Consider the following 17,386-nt stretch of genomic DNA (forward strand, 5'->3'; position numbering starts at 1 on the left):
TACTTCATTGTTGAAGATCATTTTTATGTTTCAAGTATAAACTTAATAAAAATGAGTTATGGAGGTGCCAAGTCCAGTGTGGATACCTGTGATTTGTTTCTTACAATGACAAATAGCCTCAGAGGATTCATGTCTGGAAAATGAATTGTTCACTAAATTCTATTGTAAATTACATATATGATCTGTGTTTTCATCTAAACAATGCCAAGCATTTGTGTGCTTCAATGTGGTAGGTGCGAGAAGTTCAGGGGTTGGATGGTCTTTTTTTTCCCTAACTTTTTCTTGTGAGTTGAGTGAAGGTTTACAGACAAGATGATCAGTTTTACATTCATCAAACCCTGCACTTTCTTTCAGCTCAATGATTGCAGTCCCCTCTATGGAACAACAGTTCTCCCGCTTCCCTCCTATGACTCCCATCTCCATTCCACCCACCTTCCCATCTCTTCTCACCTTGATCCTTTGATTTTGAATGATTGATCGTTCCATCATTCATAGTGAGCATACCTTACTACTGTTGTTTCCCAGATATACCTATCTACTGCTTGGCTGAAACTTAGGCCATGAGTGTGAGTTCCTTTCCACATACGAAGGATTGTCAAGGACCATAGTCTCAGGTTCCTATGGTCCATTTCTCACCAGTAAGCCTGGTCTTTTTTTTTTAATTACTGTAAGTTTTGTTCCACGTATCCTGAAACTATCCGAGACCATCTAATGTGATCCCTTTCAGAACTGGGCACCATCTAATTCTTCTGATCTCAGAGTCATGGAGACTGATGGTCACATGTTCCATTAGTCTGTTGTATTAACTTTTCCCAAGTATCTTCAATTCTCATTACTCTTGTTTATTCTGCACATGAAGAGATCACCTTAGATGGTCACTCATCAGCTTTTAATATCCCAGGTGCTTATCACCAAAGTAGAATGTAGAACATTGTCTTTGTGGACTATGTTTCACCAATTGAGATGGTCCTATTTTTGATCTCCAAATGAGCTAGAATTGTGTGGTCTTGCTTATCATTGTTGTTAAGTGCCATCGAGTCAGTTCTGACCCATAGTGACCTTGTATAGGGTTTCCAAGGAGCAGCTGGTGAGCTTGAACCACCGACCCTGCAGTTCCAATGGCTTTGCAATCTGACGCATTAACCCACAGTGCCACACCTAGGCAAAATCAGTTACTGTTGATTGTGATTTCTGATGACCGTGGGTATGTGTTAAAGTAGAACGTTCAACCATTGCATTTTAAACATGAAATTATTTTTTAACTTTTTATTGTGGTTGAGTGAAGGTTTACAGAGCAGATCATGAGTTTTACATTCAAAAAAATCACAATTTTTTTCATCTTAATGATTTCCGTCTCCTCCATGTACCATCAGTTGTCCTACTTCCTCCCTGTAAATCTTGTTTCCATTCTACCTTTTTTTCCTATTCCTTTTGAATTTTGCTCTTAGGTAACTGCGGCCCCTTTGATCTTGAATTTCCATGGTGAGCTTGCCTCACTAGTGTTGTTTTCCTCTTTATATACCTATCTAATGTTTGGTGAAGACTGAACCATGGGGCTGAGTTCAGTTTCATCCGTAACAGTTGACCAAGGACCATTGTCTGAGGTTCCTCCTTTTTCTTCTTGACCAATCAGCCTGGACTTTTTTTTTTTTTTTTTAAGTTTTACTGTGAATTGTGTGATAGTTTACTTGGGAGAACATCAGCTTTACATTCATCCTATTGTATTTTGTTTCATTGCAATGATTACAATCCCCTCCATGCACCATCATTCAAAAGTATTTGCTTCCATTCCCTCTGGTTTTTTGTTGTTGTTGTCGTTTTTTGGAAGTACACTCAAGCATTCAGGAATATTTAACCATTCAAACAACCAAAGGGTACACCCCGCAAGCCTGCCCTCCGGCCATCAGCACACAGCCCCTCTCCCTCCTTGAGTCCTCTTCTTTTGGTCTAGTCTCCTCCCTCAGCCTGCAGCCATGCCAAAGCTCTTCCAATTTCAGGTGTGCTCCATCTGGTTTCAGATAGCTTTCACCTGGACGGCCTCACCTTCCTCACCAAGCCCATCTGCCTGGCAATGAGGATGGATTCCTCACTATAAAAGGTAAGCCCATGCTTGAATACTACACTGTGGTGAACAATTTCACATGGATTTGCTGGAACCTGCCCACTGTGAGTCATCCTAAAACCCATGTGCAATTGTTCATGACAGAATAGTAAGCACAAATAAGCCTGTGCTTACCTTGCTTACTGCGTAATGTGTCTCTGTCAAGGAGTTTGAATTTGAAAAGAGGCTTTGATTCTGTAGGAAGGTGTTGTGAGGTTGGGAGAGAGACAGATGCCAGCTTTACCTTGAAGTACAACCTGTAATGTTGTGAAAAATCTGAAATTGTTCACTACAGATTTGTAAGTAAGCACAAGTAAACCTGTGTGTTTACCTTGCTTATTGCATAATTCGACACTGTTTGCAGCTGCTCCGAGAGGCCTTTTGGATTCTGTCTTACCTTGTCTGAGTCCCACCAGACGCAGTCTAGTTGCCCACCCTTTTCCTTGTGAACCTGGCCCAGAATGTGTCCCACAGGTGCCTCTCAGCTGTGGCCCAGCTCCTCCCCAGCAGGGACCAGAGCTTAGCTATTCCTGTGTTGGAACAGGCCTAGCACATCATAGGCACCCAAGAAATGTTTGCTGGATGAACAATGAAAAGGAAGTTTCCCTAAAATAAACAAATAGTTGACACTGATTTTTAAATCAGCCAAGAGAAACTTCAAAATTACTGAAATGAACACAGAGGAATATAATTGGATTTTTTTTTTTTTGTCCCTGTGGCTATGAGATATGAATCTGCTAAAATCTAAATATTTAATTTCTCCCTCCATTAAAATTCTTGTGAGGAAAAAAAAAAAAAAAATCCAGTGTTGTCAGAGAGATTAGAATGAAACTGGAATATGCTATCTATCCACCAGGGGGTGCTAAGAACACAAAGACAAAACATTCCCCATTAATTTGTTTTTCCTCGGAAGGAGAGAACTGCAGAAACCAAAGAAGTTTTCTGTTTTCCCTGCATTGCGTATAATTTTTCAAGAAATGGATACCTTTTCCATCATGTTTACAGACCATGCATGCCTAGTAAAAGACTTCCTGTTAACACAGTGCACACTACACTCATGTGCTCGTGTATGTGTTTACACACACTTGGCCCCTGAAAAAAAAATCTAGGCATCAAGTTCAATTTGTATGATATGTGTTATATCTAGAATTTGGCCGTTCATGTATCTACGTGGTTGTTTGTTTTTTACTGTGGTGCCTGCAGCCTAATTGAGTAAAAGGTCATCCTGTTTAATTACCAAGTAATCTTTGGAAGTCCCCTGACAGGATCCTAGCCAATTGCCATGTATTTGCTAAGTTACTTTATAGCCTGAAGTGTTGATATTTTTGTCTGCCTTTGAGGTGGATCCTGACTCATGGTGGCATCAACAGTGGAACCCATCTTGGCTTGGTCTCACACCATTCTAGGATCTCTTGTGAATGTCACCATTGTGAGCCATTGGACTTTCACTGAATAATATTCTGATGTGGATTAGGTTGTTCTTAATTCTTTTTTAATCTGGAAGCTATGCATCTCACCAGCACACAAGCCTCTACTGACAGATGGGTGGTGAGTGAGCATGGTGTATATTGGCTGATTTGAACCTGGCTTTCCTGTATGGAAAGGAGCTCTGGTAGCGTAGTAGTTATGAGTTGGACTGCTAATCTCACGGTCAGTAGTTCAAGACTACCAGTGGTTCTGTAGAAGAAAGGTGAGGCTTTGTGCTTCAGTAAAGACTTACAGCCTTGGAAACCCTATGCAGGGTCGCTATAAGTCAGAACCGACTCCATAGCACACCACCACCACCACCACCACCTCCTATGTGGAAAGCAGGAATCCTACCTGTGAACCAGCATAGCCTCATGTCTATCCCTGAGCAAGTCAGCGCTGACATGGAGCAGACTCTTACAGAAGGACTAGTCCAGGTATCAGAGATGGGGCATGTACCAGTAGCATTGTAACTTCTTACTATGAGTCTAGACTAGTTAAGTCAGGAAACTTACAAGACTCCCACAATGACGGGGCACACATCTCACAGTCTGAGGAGTTATACTGTATGGGAAGAGTGACTTAGGCAAATTTAATTGTGTTTCAACATCTTATCTTCATTCTCTGCCCTCACATATCACTTAAGCTCATGGGATTTGAGTGATCCTTTTTAACATATACATGTCTGTGTTCTCTCTGTAACTTGTTTTAAGTGCTTTGGCTTTTGTGTATGCTTGTGATTTCCATATTCCACATCACATCGGTTCTGGTCCATTGGAAGAATTCAGTTGATGTTTCTTGGTTGCTTGCTATTGGTAAGTTTCCAGAAAAATATTACACAAAAGGTCAGGAAGAATATGATAATAGCATTGCAGGATGTATAGGCAAGAACGTAGTAAGGGTAATAGAAGTAAGCTGCTACTCATTGACTGCTCACAGTGTGTCTGGCACTGCCCTTAGCTCTTGATATGAATATGTCATTTGATTTTTATAATTGCCAAATGAAGATTACCATTATTACATCAGTCTTCTCATGTGATTGGAGTTGTTTCATTGACATATTCAAGTAAGAGGCAATGCAGTATCTTCTGCATGAAGCCCTTGGCATTCACCAGTGGGGCAGGAATCTTTCTGGACAGCATTTCCTTTTCTCCCTGGAACTCTTTCTTCTTGTCAGAAATGAGTGACTTATGTGATGCTGATGTGCTTAGACCAGCTGGAATCCTGGGAGAATGCACGATGGAAGACTAGGGTCAGCGAACTATGAAAACTCTGGGTTGTATGTTACATCAATGGCATGCAGTTTAACCACCAAGGAATCTTTGGAAGCCCCTGACATGATCCCAGCTAATTCTAGTTCTGAGACCTTGGACAAGGAAACTTTTGTCTTCTTCTTGTCTCAGTTTTCTCATCAGGAATAAAAAAAGGCATAACAAAGAGAATTTTATAGATTGTTATGATGATCAAATGTACAAAGGGGCTTCAAAAAGTTCATAGAAAATGCCATTGTCTGTTCATTCCATTTTTTTGGCCATGGATTGTTTGTACTTAGTCCTTTTGAATGGAAAGATTGTCTGTGTTTTCTCCTATAAGTTCTTCCCTCCCATACTTCTGAGGTTGAGAGATCAGCACAGCCAGGATCTTCAATATGTTGCAAATGCTTTTGATAATTGGCCAAGGGGCAATGGCTATGCAGCAAGCAAAGTACTACTACACATCTGTTTACATTGGCTTTAGCTGACATTTTAAAACAATTTAACTGTCAAGGGTGCCTGGAGACAGAGCTTTGAGTTTTAATGGAAATGATTAAATATCAGGCATTATTGTCTTTGATGTGTCTGGCCTCTAGAAGGAGGGCTGGGTATTGATCAAAGCCTCCAGGAAGGGAGCAAGCTTAGGCGGACTGCTTGACCACAATGTAATGAAAGCTTGGAGAGCTGTACCTTCTTGGGCTGGGATTAAAGGCCACCCACCAGAGAATTAACTAGATCTGTCAGCTTCACTTGAGTTGGACTTTGCCTGGAGCGACAGATGATGGAGCAAGACTTCAGAGAGGTATTCTGGGTCAGTGGCATCTTTGGTTGCTGGTGGCATCTTTAGATTCATCTTTATATGACTTTGTCACTGATGGCATCTTTTAGAAAAGAGCAAGTGACATATGTTCCAAATGCTGCCCCCCCGGAGTTGACTTGATTGTGTTAAAACCATTGTAAAAGGAGTGTATGCTGCTTTTGCCGCCCCTGCCTAACTCAGCTCATGCCGAACTGCACCCTACTTCCTGCAAAATGTACATCTATGTGCTACAGTTATGGCAGCCATAAAGGTTCAGATTTCTAGTGTGCTCATGATCCAGGATAGTTCACTCTCTGTTGAGTTCGTTTCTTCTCAGGTACTTATTAGATCCCAGGTGGTCCTTACACACGAACTGCTCACATTCCAGTAAATACAGGATCCTAGAAACAACTTACTATGTGTCATGATAGAATGCACTGAAGAGTCCCCCAGTTACTTGAGAGGAGTCAGGGACCCAGTAGGAATCGTTCGCAGAGAAGTCCTATGTGAAAGATTAGGCAGAGAAGGAGAGATGGGCATCCGAAGCTGAGGGCAGATCTTGAGGAGGAGGTATGGAAAGTCCTGGCACATTGGGAGACCTCATTTAGTCAGACAGTGTGCTGGGGTGGGGGTGGCACCCTGAATCATGGAGGGACATCAGCACATACCTCTACCACATCCCCTGCTGTTCTTTAAGGTGGGTGGGAAGCTTGGACTCAAGGTTTAGAATCTCCATCAATAAAGCAATGGTGGAGTCATTGAACTGTGTCCCCACCCAAGGCTAAGTAGAACAGGTGAGCTTCACATCCTTCCAGTTGTCCGAGTACCCAAGAGCAGGCCAATGGGGGGGGGGGGCATACTTCCTGCTTGAGGTAAACACCTGTGTGACCTCTGCTTTCTTTTCCAATTTGTGTAAATTTGTTTAATCAGGTCACCTTCCTCCAGAATACTGACCAGTTATCAACCATCTTGAGGATTAAGAATAGGGAGCTATGGAATGTTAGAGAAGGGTGCCCCAACAGGCAGTTGGAGAATGGCAGGAAGGTCCTGTGTGGCTAAGGATGCGTTTGAAGGAGAAAGGAGAATGGGAGCAGCAGAAATACAGTTCACCTGCCTTGCAGTTTGGCTCTGTGTCAGCCCTGACTTTGTATATTTCTGTGCAGTCTAGACATTGTGTTGCTCTCCTCTCAGGGGACCCCCTTCCCCACTGCCCTACAAGTGCAGCCCCTGCAGGGTCATAAGAAGATGCTACTGGCAGAGCTGAACAATGGAGCCTCCAGGTTAGACCTGATAAGACCACTTAGATTGAACAGACTTAATTTTGCCCCTTGGGAAATGCCTTTTTGAGAGCTCTTATTTTGGCCTAGAGAAACTGCCACCATATTGGGGTTGTCTATTTTGATTGAAAGGAAGCTGGCATCTCTCCTGTTTAAGTTCTCTGAAATCTAAATTCTCCCATTAGCCATGTTGGGTTGCAAACAGGGATCTGAGCTGGTGGCTTGAGCTTCCCTATAAGAGGTGACAGCGGAAGACCCCAGGGCCACACTCTGAAGCTGAACAATTACCCATCCAAGCATGACTGACTAGTTGCCAAATGACTTTCTAGGGGACAGGTTGGTCGTAAGAGGACTCACTGTAAGAGGAAAATGCAGGGCAGCTTGTTCAAAAACCATTAAGAACTTCAAAATGGTAATAGAAAAAATGACATTGAGTGTGGGACTTAGCAGGTTGCTCATCCAAGAAGTCAGTCATGTGTGAGGGCCAGCTCTTGTGCCCTTTTGGATTCTCAGGGCTCCTGGGGTTGAAGTCCTTGTACTATGGGGTGACTGGAGGGAAGCAGGGAGGGTGTTTGACTTCAGGGCAGGTGGAAGTTTGTTCCAACCTCTGCCTATGGCTAAAATCCACTCCTTGCAGATAAATCCTTACAGCAAAACCCATTTCACTTGCGGTTGGATCCCTTTGGGAGGAGCTCGCAATGGTTCCCAGCTGTTGTCTGCTATACTCTTAGTGTTTGAATAGAAAAGAGGAAGGAAAATGTACAAGGCAATTTTGATTGTGCAGAGAAGCTGAAGGGGAAGCAATTCTGTAAGGTCAAGGATTTGGGGCTATACATACTCCTCTTTTCCATATAACATTGAGTATGGGTGATGGGTGGCAGTAATTTTTCAATATTCATTGACAGTGATGGTATTCAGACCTTGAAACAGATTTCCTTTCTCTTGGACTCAGGGAAGTTTTCCCAGAGGCACACAGAGGGAGAATCCAATCTGTTCAATAGGAAAGATTCATTTGCTCCCAGAATAACTGCAATTTCCATTTCCATTTGAATCCACCCCCACTTCCTCCAAATCAAGTGTATTCCATCCAGCAGAAATAAAAACAAAATGGCAATTAGGTTTAGGAATTTGCTTTTCCTTAAAACTGTGATTCCTCTGTTGACGTTGGTGAGTGCTTCAGTACCGTTTATGATAAAAAGCTAATAGTCTGTTTCTTGCTTTAGTTGTAAGTAGCTGCTAGTAAATCCTCTGAATTTTTAACAAAGATCTTTGATAACAAAATGATGGGGTTTTTTTAAGACAAAGAACTCCTTGTCCTTGTCAAATTTCAACATTTTGCTAGGAATTATTACTGAAGATTGAACAACTACAATTTTTATAAATGTCTAATTTTGCTTGTAGCATTTTCGATTCATCAATAATTTAATTCCAAGATAATAGATATTTTCTATATCCCAAAAGCTATTGGGGAGCCTTTCAGACTGTAAGATTTCTGACAGAGAGAAGCTGCCACCAAATAAGGCAACAAGCTCTGAAAGCTCTACTAATGTGCAGAGGGATCCTGTTACAGACCATTGTTCGTAATTCTAGAAGGCAAAAGAAATCTTATGCTTGGAAATAATAAGTTTAAGCAAATAGTATGGGCAAAGTTTATATTTTAGTCCAAACATTGGTCTGATTATTGCCAGAACAATACTGCTACATGATGAATCATTAATGATCTATGAGAGTCATAATGGTCTGTCACTAATGCCCATTAATGATCTCTCTATACCGCGAGGATGGGCTTGATGTTTCTGGCCAGTGCCTTGGAGAATACTTTAGATATGCCTTAAACTTTGTCTGATCTCCTCTGTGTGTGTGTGCTCCAAATGTAGACAGCAATTGTCTGGCTAGGACCAGCTTATCAAGAAGCATGGCTTTGTTAAGGAAGTCGTATTCAGGTAAGAGCTATTTAAACAATATTTTTGAGGTAATGTTGATTTGAAAGCTTGCCCCGGTCATTAACACCTTTGTAGAAATTAACAAAATCTTGCGGGAGCTCTTTCTGTTAAGTCATATCTTTCTGATGGGACAGGGGCTCTTGAGTTCTACTCTACTCCATGACGTTTGGTGGTTGAGCAAAGACTCTCGAAAAACATGCATCTTTTGCTGTTTGTTAGTTTTTCTTAAGAGGAATTTAAGATACTGATTGTTACAGAAGAGTGTATGTGTATATCTGCCTTACTCAGAGAGCCTATTTAGAAAGCGGTGGCACTACTTGATTTGAGATTTCCTATCTGTAGATTTCGTGTTTGCTATATGTCTTGGGCACAAATATTAATTTGAATTTCCAAAGGAAGAAAGGAAAGTAGATAATGGTAATTGGCTTTCAATTTATGTTGCTTTCAAGCTTAGGGAGAGGAACAAGATAGAAGGTGACATCGTCTTGAGAAATGGTAGACACAATCACACATTAATTCTGTGAATCTGATTAGGTGTATCTAGGGAGAAATCGAAGAAGATGGGTAGTCTATAATGTGTAACTGAAACGAGGGGAGGATGCATTCTTCTATGGCGGCAAGTGAGATGCCGCAGATCTCTAATGGAACCAACGCCCAAGAGCCTGGAGCTCAGCAAGAAAAACTAGCTGACAGGGTTGTTGGAGCAGCCGTTTTCCAGTCTCTTTGAGACCAGCAAGCCAGGAATTCTTTTGGAGCACTGAAATCATATCTTTGACTACATTTCGAGGGCAATGTTTACCCTTCACCAAATGGAAAATGGCAGCGTTTCTTGGGAAACTTATTTTGGTCAGTCTTCATGTGATCAAAGGAGGCACCTCATCAAGGAAATACGTTCATTGAAACCCTCCATGCTTTCTTTATCATGGAACTCAAAAGGACTCCAGAGAATCGGGACCCCATGTACATGTTTCATTTTGCTGCAACATTTCATCCTAATAAATAAGATCCTGTTTCTTTGAATAGCCTTCCTCTGTTTTGAAAGTGCTGTATGGCATGTGCTTATTAATGGAATTAATGGGGATTATTAAGCTTCGTCCCCTGAGTACTTCATAGAATCTCCTGCGCTATTCCAAGTGGTCTTGCAGCATTCCCCAAATGAAGTTTTGGTTTGACTGGTCACGTTGCATGGACGTTATTTGGTTATTCGTAATTGATCTTCCCATGGACAAGAGAATATGCTCATTTGAGCCACTAGGACAGCAAGGGTAATATTAGTAATGGAAATCTTTATACACTATGTGAGGTTGTGGCAACCTTTCATTTTATCATTACTCCCACGCTTCAGGTTTTTAATCAACCCATCAGAGTTTTCACGTCTCAGATGGGGGGGGGCAGTCTGTAATCATCCTTAAAGGAAGGAAAAACAGACTTCCATGCCCTGATCCAACAGCTTAGAGCATGAGGCATGTGGCAGAAGGATTTGTAGTCATTGCTCTGCTTGTAAAGTACGTGAGTGAAATGTGTGCATTGAATCTTTGCTGAGTAAGATCTGTGGCACAGGTCGTTTTCACCAAACAGTTCTTGCACTGACATGAGCATCCGTTCATTGGAAATGGTCGTATTGTCATCGAAGCTGTTTGGTAAGATTGAAACCAACCTAATGTTTCCAAGAGACTTCCTGATTGGTCAATGACCTGTCAAAAATAGACATGTCCATTTTAAATCGATGAACGTTCGTGAAAGGAATGTTACAAATACCTGATGGGACACTGAGTAGACTCTGAATCTATGGTTTGTTTTGTTGTGTTTGTTAAATGTGGTTAAGTGGGTTCCGACTCACTGAGACCCTGTATAGGGTTTTTGAGGAGCGGCTGGTAGGTTTGATGTGACAACCTTGCAGTTAACAGTCCAGTGTCAATCCTCCAGTTCCATGGTTAGCACAGTGCAAATGAGAGCATTAGAAAGGGTCACATAGTTTTTCGCTTTCCTCCTATTCTGTCCCCACCCCTGCACCCACAAGCTCTCTAAAGAACTCATTGTAATAGCTTTCAGTGCAAGAACATTCACTTGAAATCCCCCATCTTCCAGTTTTGTCTATCGCCTTTTATTTGGTCCTCAGGGAAGTAAAAAAGAACAGACGGTAACAGTGTCCTCTGTAACCCTGCACAGTCGCAGGAAATTGTACTGAGGAGGCTTAGTTAAGTGCACCTAGTTTCTTGCTTCTAGCCTCCTCTTATCTTACTTCTGTAAGTGCTTTGGTCCCTGCTTTGCAGCTTTCTACAATAACATTAGTTCTTCAAGCTTCCCTTCATCTTCTTTTCTATTTCTGGCCAGTTCTGGGCCAGATGAGCCTGACCACACCTGCATAAGAGCCCAAACGTCATGTGAATCTAGAGTACCCAAAATATAGAGCACACAAAAAGTTGTCCCACTCTAAGGGATTATAGGAAACTGTATATATACAAATCATTTTTTTGTGATGGATGGATAGGAAATGATATTGTTAGTAATTGGCTCTTTGTAAAACCGGACATTGCAAACATCAAGGGCCCCAGGCAATGATTCAGTGTGCCTTGTCATAATACACAGCTCCGATTGCATGGACAGGGCTTTTGTTGAGCATCTGAATGTATCCTGAATAAACTGCATTAGAACATTCTAAAATAGTTCAATCTATTTCCTTTGGTCAAATGATTAAGCAATTAAAGCTTGTCTTAAAAAAAACAACAACAAAGCATGATGTGTATTGTTGGAATGTCTTGTTGTTGTTGTTAAGTGCCATCATGTCATGAAGTATCATCGTGTCGCTTCTGACTCATAGGGACCCTAAATCTTCCAGGGAGCGGAAAGCCACATCTTTTTCCCACAGAGCAGCTGGCAGCTCGAGCCTTGAACCTTGTGGTTTGTAGTCCAGTGCTTATTGTATGGAGCCACTGGACTCCCCTTAGAATGTATAGTTTGCTGTTGTTAAGTGCTGTCTAGTCGGTTTCGACCCATAGTGACTCTGTATAGGGTTTCCAAAGAGTGGCTGGTGGGTTTGAAACTCCGGCCTTGTAGTTCAAACCAACTTTGCAGTGCAGTGCATTAACCCACAGCGCCACACCAAGACTCTAGAATGTATAGTAGATGACTATAGATTTACTTGGGCCATTTGCTTTAGAAAATGGGAGGGTTTAGAGCTGCAAATACTAATGCAATTGAAGAGGGTCTTGATCAGTCCACCATTTCAGCCCAGCAGCTAAGCTGTTGTGAAGGACTGTATTCACAGGAAGTGGGGGGCCTTCTGGGTTGAAAAAGTTCTCTGAGACTCCCTAAAGATATCAGTCCCTCGTGGGAGACAGATGAATAGGCCACAGCTCTTCTTATACTTCCAGCATTGCCTAAAAGTCTAGGTGCATCTCACTTGCCAATCCAAATGTAGTTTCTTTATATAAGAAAAGTATTTTCAGAAAGGAACTTGTGAATCGAGTCTTATTTGAAATCGGCATGGGGTGTAGAGTAAACAAAGGCACTTCTTTGTGAATGTCTTCTTTTTAAAAGGACGATTATGTTTTTTTACTACAGATAATGAAATCATTACTCTTTGATGTATCCATTTGATAGTCTGGATTTTTAAAATTATATATATATATATATACATACTTGATTGAAAGGAGCTCTGGTAGCGTAGTGGTTACGAATCGGGCTGCGAACCTTAAGGTCAGTGGTTCGAAACTACCAGCCGCTCCGCGGGAGATGAGGCTTTCTACTCCCGTAAAGATTTACACCCTCGGAAACCCTGTACAGGGTCGCTGTGGGTCGGAACCGACTCAACGGCACTTAACAACAGCAACAACATACTTGATTGAAAATCACGTGTGGATTCTGTTCAAAGGAATTTTCTTATGAAAGCTTTCTACTGCTTATGTATGTTTTTATGTAGTAGTGCCCTGTTTTGTGAGAAGTATTGGACAAACCTGCACACATCTACTCCTCATTTATCGACTATCTTGACATTTCACATTTAGGAAAATAATAAAAATCTACTGTGTGACTTTTCTGTGCTTTAATGATGTATGTCTGGCAGTGATGAATGCAGAGGTTCCAGGTAGTGGTGGCTATTAAGGTAATGTGTCAACTTGGCTGGGCCATGATTCTGATTGGTTTGGCAGTTCTGTTCTGACGACATTTGGCAAATTTTTTATGGTCTTGTTTTTGTCGTTGTTTAGTGCCATCTAGTCAGTTCTGACTCATAGGGACCTTGTATAGGGTTTCCACGGAGCGGCTGGTGAGTGACTGCTGACCTTGCAGTTCAAACTGACCTTGCAGTCTGGTGCGTTAACCCGCAGCACCAGGACACATTTCAATGGTATAGTCAACCTCTGTTTTGTGATCTGATGCGGTCATCCTCCATTTTTGCATAGCGTCAGTTTTCACATAATGACCTTTTCTTTGGAACGTAACCATGTCGATAAATGAGGAGTGGTTATATTTTGTTTTTCAAGTTTCTGAATGGCTTATTAGTGTTTCTTACAACTTGAAAGCTGTTATCTGATGTGGCATGATACTATTGACTTCTAAAAGCAGTTGTAAAGCAATTTTCTCAGAGAGTTGTAATTAATAGGTATGGGCAAATTCTTATTTAAAAAGAATATGTATATATCTTTGTAACCCAAAATTCTGATCTGTTCCCCAAGTTATTTCTCTATGTCCAGTTCAGTATGGAGCCACGGAGTTCAAAGATGAGCTTTTTCCCACTATGTTCTATTGATGAGGGTTAAGCTTTTTGTTTAAGGAGTCTTTTTTGCATTAAAAGAGCTCTGGTAGCATAGTAGTTAAGGCATCAGGCTGCTAACCTCAGGGACAGATGTTCGAAACTACCAATTGTTCCACGGGAGAAAGATGAGGCTGACATTATAGGGTGACATTTGGGTATATATAAGTGCTTTAGAGGGGGCACATTTTCCCCCTTAAATGCAAGAGACTTCCACTTAATTCCTGTCCAATACACTTGAAGGACAGCCACCACCTGTCTGTGGAGGCTTGCATGTTGCAATGATGCTGTTCAGGTTTCAGCAGAACTTCCAGAACTAAGGAAGACTAAGAAGAAAGACCTGGCAATGTATGTCCAAAAATCAACATTGAAAACCCTCCAGATCACAGGTGGTCAAATCACGTTGTGAGTTGGTTGCCCTGAGTTGAGAGCCATTTCAAAGGTAGCAAACAGTAGAGGACTCTAGAGGAGTCTGAGTGGGAAATGAATTATGGGAATTCTTTCTTTGTAATGATATTTATGTTTGTTTCTGCAATATTTTTGGTAGTATTTTTTCACATCGTCCTAACTGTATAGTTCAATAAGATCAAGGTTTTTTGGGGTTTTTTCCCCCAGTTCTAATAGTAACTATTGGAGTCCTGGTGTGGAGCTGTGGGTTAATGTGCTGGACCACAAGGTCAGTTTGAACTGCAAGGTCAGCAGTTGTAGCTCACCAGATGTTCCTTGGAAACCCTATACAGGGTCGCTGTGGGTCGGAACCGACTCAGTGGCACTTAAACAACAACAACAATAGTAACTATTATAATGGAATATGATAAGATCTCTAAATTCTACGTTCATCATGTTCCTTCCCTACATTAAAAATAAATAAACCAAGTAAACAAAACATGGCTGCTGGTTTCACTTTCATGGCACCCAGTTGGGCTGAGGAGTTCACTGTGTTCTATCAGAAAAACTCCCAATCACGTGGTTCAGCATACCTTTCCAGTCTAGACTTGTCCCTTCCTTATGAGAACTGCTTGAACCAATCCATTCTCCTGCTTTGTGCTTACAGGAGCTTGCCTGGTTCATTAATGTGTCCTCTGTGCTGTGGTGCGAAGATGAAGGACCCATAGGCCCAGGAAAGCACAGCCTGATTTCCTGGGTATTTGATAACTGTGCACACTGTGATGAAGGCTATAGTAGGCACATCAGGATAGATATCTTCTGCTGGCAGGACTTGGAGGCAGCCTTATTGAAGAGGTGGAATTTTATCAGGGACCTAAGGTGTGTGAGACTTGGTTCACGTCTCCTGTCCACGTCAGTAATACTCACAATAGGAAAAGATGGAGACAGACTAAAGGGCCATCGAAAAGAATGGATGAACTTTGGACGTACACATGATGGAATATTATGCAGCGCAGAAGAACAACGATGAATCTGCAAAGCACCTTACAACATGGATGAACCTGGAGGACATAATGCTGAGCAAAATGTGATAAAAGAAACATTCTTTGATGATTAGTGGGGGTGGACAGGATGGGAGAAAAAATTGCAGGGTACAGGGTTGTTGTTGTTGTGAAGTGCCGTCGAGTGAATTCTGACCCATAGCGACTCTGTATAGGGTTTCCGAGGAGCAGCTGGTGAGCTTGAATCGCCAATCTTGCAGTTCAAATGGCTTTGCAGTCTGTAGCATTAACCCACAGTGCCACACCAGGGTACAGGGTAGACATGTGTCAAATTGGGTGACAGGGAAGGCAATATACAAGAAGGGAGGATGCAAAGAAAAGTAGACAAAATAGATGAGTGGGACATACTAAAAATTAAAAACTTACATGCATCAAAAGACATGGGAGTGAATGTATCTATTTATGTCATAGATCTAACTTCTTGAGGCTATGTACCAAGTAGAGAGATTGCTGGGTCATAACGGTATTTCTTTTTTCAACATTTTGAGGACGCCCCATATCGTTTCTCAAGAGTGGTTGAACCATTTTACAGTCCCACTAATAATGTAGGAGACTGCCAGTCTTTCTATCTATCTACACTGTCGTCAGCATTTGTTGTTTTCTGGTTTTTGGAATTTGGTTAGTAATGCTGGGGTGGGACGATAGCTTACTTTCCTAACCCAGTCTCTTGGCACTCATCCTAAATGCCCTCATACTGTTTTGACTTTTTTCTCCTCTTCCTTACTGCATTATAAATTCCTATGAGGCATGGACTGTACGCAACACTTCTTTTTATATCCCTTAATCAATAATCAGGAGCTCTGATAGCGTAGTGGTTACGAATCAGGCTTTCTGCTCCCGTAAAGATTTGCAGCCTTGGAAACTCTATGCAGGGTCACTATGAGTCGGTACTGACTCCACGGTACTCAACAACAACAACAACAATCAATAATAATAATTAAAAACAATGACAACAAGCAAAATGGCAACTCCATGTGTGTCAGAGCAGAAAAACTGTGCTTCATCATGTTTTCAATGGCTGATTTTTCAGAAGTAGATTGCCAGGCATTTCTTCCCAAGGTGCCTTTGGATAGACATGAATTACCACCCTGTTTGTTAGCAGTGGAGTGGATTAACTGATATGTATCATCTTGTGATGCCCCATCATCAATAGTACAGAATATTGACTACAAATAATGTGTTTCGTTGGGTCTCTGATAATTCCTGGAATTCTTAACTAACCACTGCCACACAGTAGTATAGAATGACACTGGTTGTGGTGGTGTGCCATGGAGTCAGTTCTGACTCATAGCGACCCTGCATAGGGTTTCCTTTAATCTATAGTTCTTTATGGGCACAGAAAGCCTCATCTTTCTCCCATGTAACAGCTGGTAGTTTCAAACTGTTGATCTTAAGGTTAGCAGCCCCACTTGTAAGCACTGAAAATTCAATAATCCAGTTTAGTTACCTTGTTGTTTGTTGCTGTCGGGTTGGTTCTGACTAATAGGGATGCTATATACGGTTCCGGGAGCTGTCAATCTTTTCTGGAGCAGAACGCCATATCTTCTTTCCCTCAGTTTGCCACAGTAAAATAAAGTTGATGGTTTTGAAGAATAGAATTGAGTCACTCACAGTTTTGGAGGCTTTCTAGAAGTCCCAGTCTCGGGTTTGGGGCAGGACTGTGCTTTTCCTCTGGTGGCTTAAGGAGCAAGTTCTTTATTTTTTCCAACTGCTGGTTGTTACTGTTGATGTTAAGTGCAGTCAAATCAGTTCCAGCTCAAAGCGATCCTGCATAGGGTTTCTGAGGAACAGATGGTGGGTTTGAACCACCAACTTTGTGGTTAGCAGTCAAATGTATATGCAACAGAGCCACACCAGGACTCTCTTCTAGGTTATTTCATCACAAAAACAGTTGTTGTTGTTGTTATTGTTAAGTGCTGTTGAGTGGGTTTTGCAAGTGACCTTGCATAGGGTTTCCGAGGAGCGGTTGGTGAACTTGAACCACCGATCTTGTGGTTCAAATGACTTTGCAGTCCAGCACAGTAACCCACAGCTCCACATCAGGACTCCAGAAAAATAGTTATTGTTGTTGTTATGTGCCATGGAGTCGGTTCCAACTCATAGCGACCCTACACAGGGTTTCCGAGGCTGTAAATCTTTACGGGAGCAGAAAGCCTCATCTTTCTCCCATGGAACAGCTGGTAGTTTCGAACTGCTGACCCTGAGGTTAGCAGCCCGATTTGTAACCACTATGCTACCAGAGTAGTCCCTGGTATGTCTTATTATTCCTTGTCTTCCTTCTGTTTGACTGTGTCTCTGTCTGTATTTCTCTTTTCCTTAGAAGGAATTGTGAGCCCATCCTACGC

General features: G+C 41.8%; 1 protein-coding gene across 2 annotated transcripts in view; it reads left to right on the forward strand.

Annotated features, from left to right (window-relative positions):
* LOC102816842 (fibroblast growth factor 13-like) overlaps nt 1-17,386 on the forward strand; it is a 594,039-nt gene that overhangs the window by 441,210 nt on the left and 135,443 nt on the right. Inside the window, exon 1 of one of the 2 annotated variants that reach the window (XM_006874977.1) lies at nt 8,731-8,840. The exons of the other annotated variant lie outside the window; for it this stretch is intronic. Within the exon in view, the coding sequence (XP_006875039.1) occupies nt 8,813-8,840 (28 nt within the window). The 5' untranslated portion in view covers nt 8,731-8,812. Of the gene's footprint in view, nt 1-8,730; nt 8,841-17,386 lie in introns of those variants that run through there. 2 annotated transcript variants of the gene reach the window in all.

Source organism: Chrysochloris asiatica, unplaced genomic scaffold, assembly GCF_000296735.1.
Source record: "Chrysochloris asiatica unplaced genomic scaffold, ChrAsi1.0 scaffold00308, whole genome shotgun sequence".
NCBI classification, from domain to species: domain Eukaryota; kingdom Metazoa; phylum Chordata; class Mammalia; order Afrosoricida; family Chrysochloridae; genus Chrysochloris; species Chrysochloris asiatica.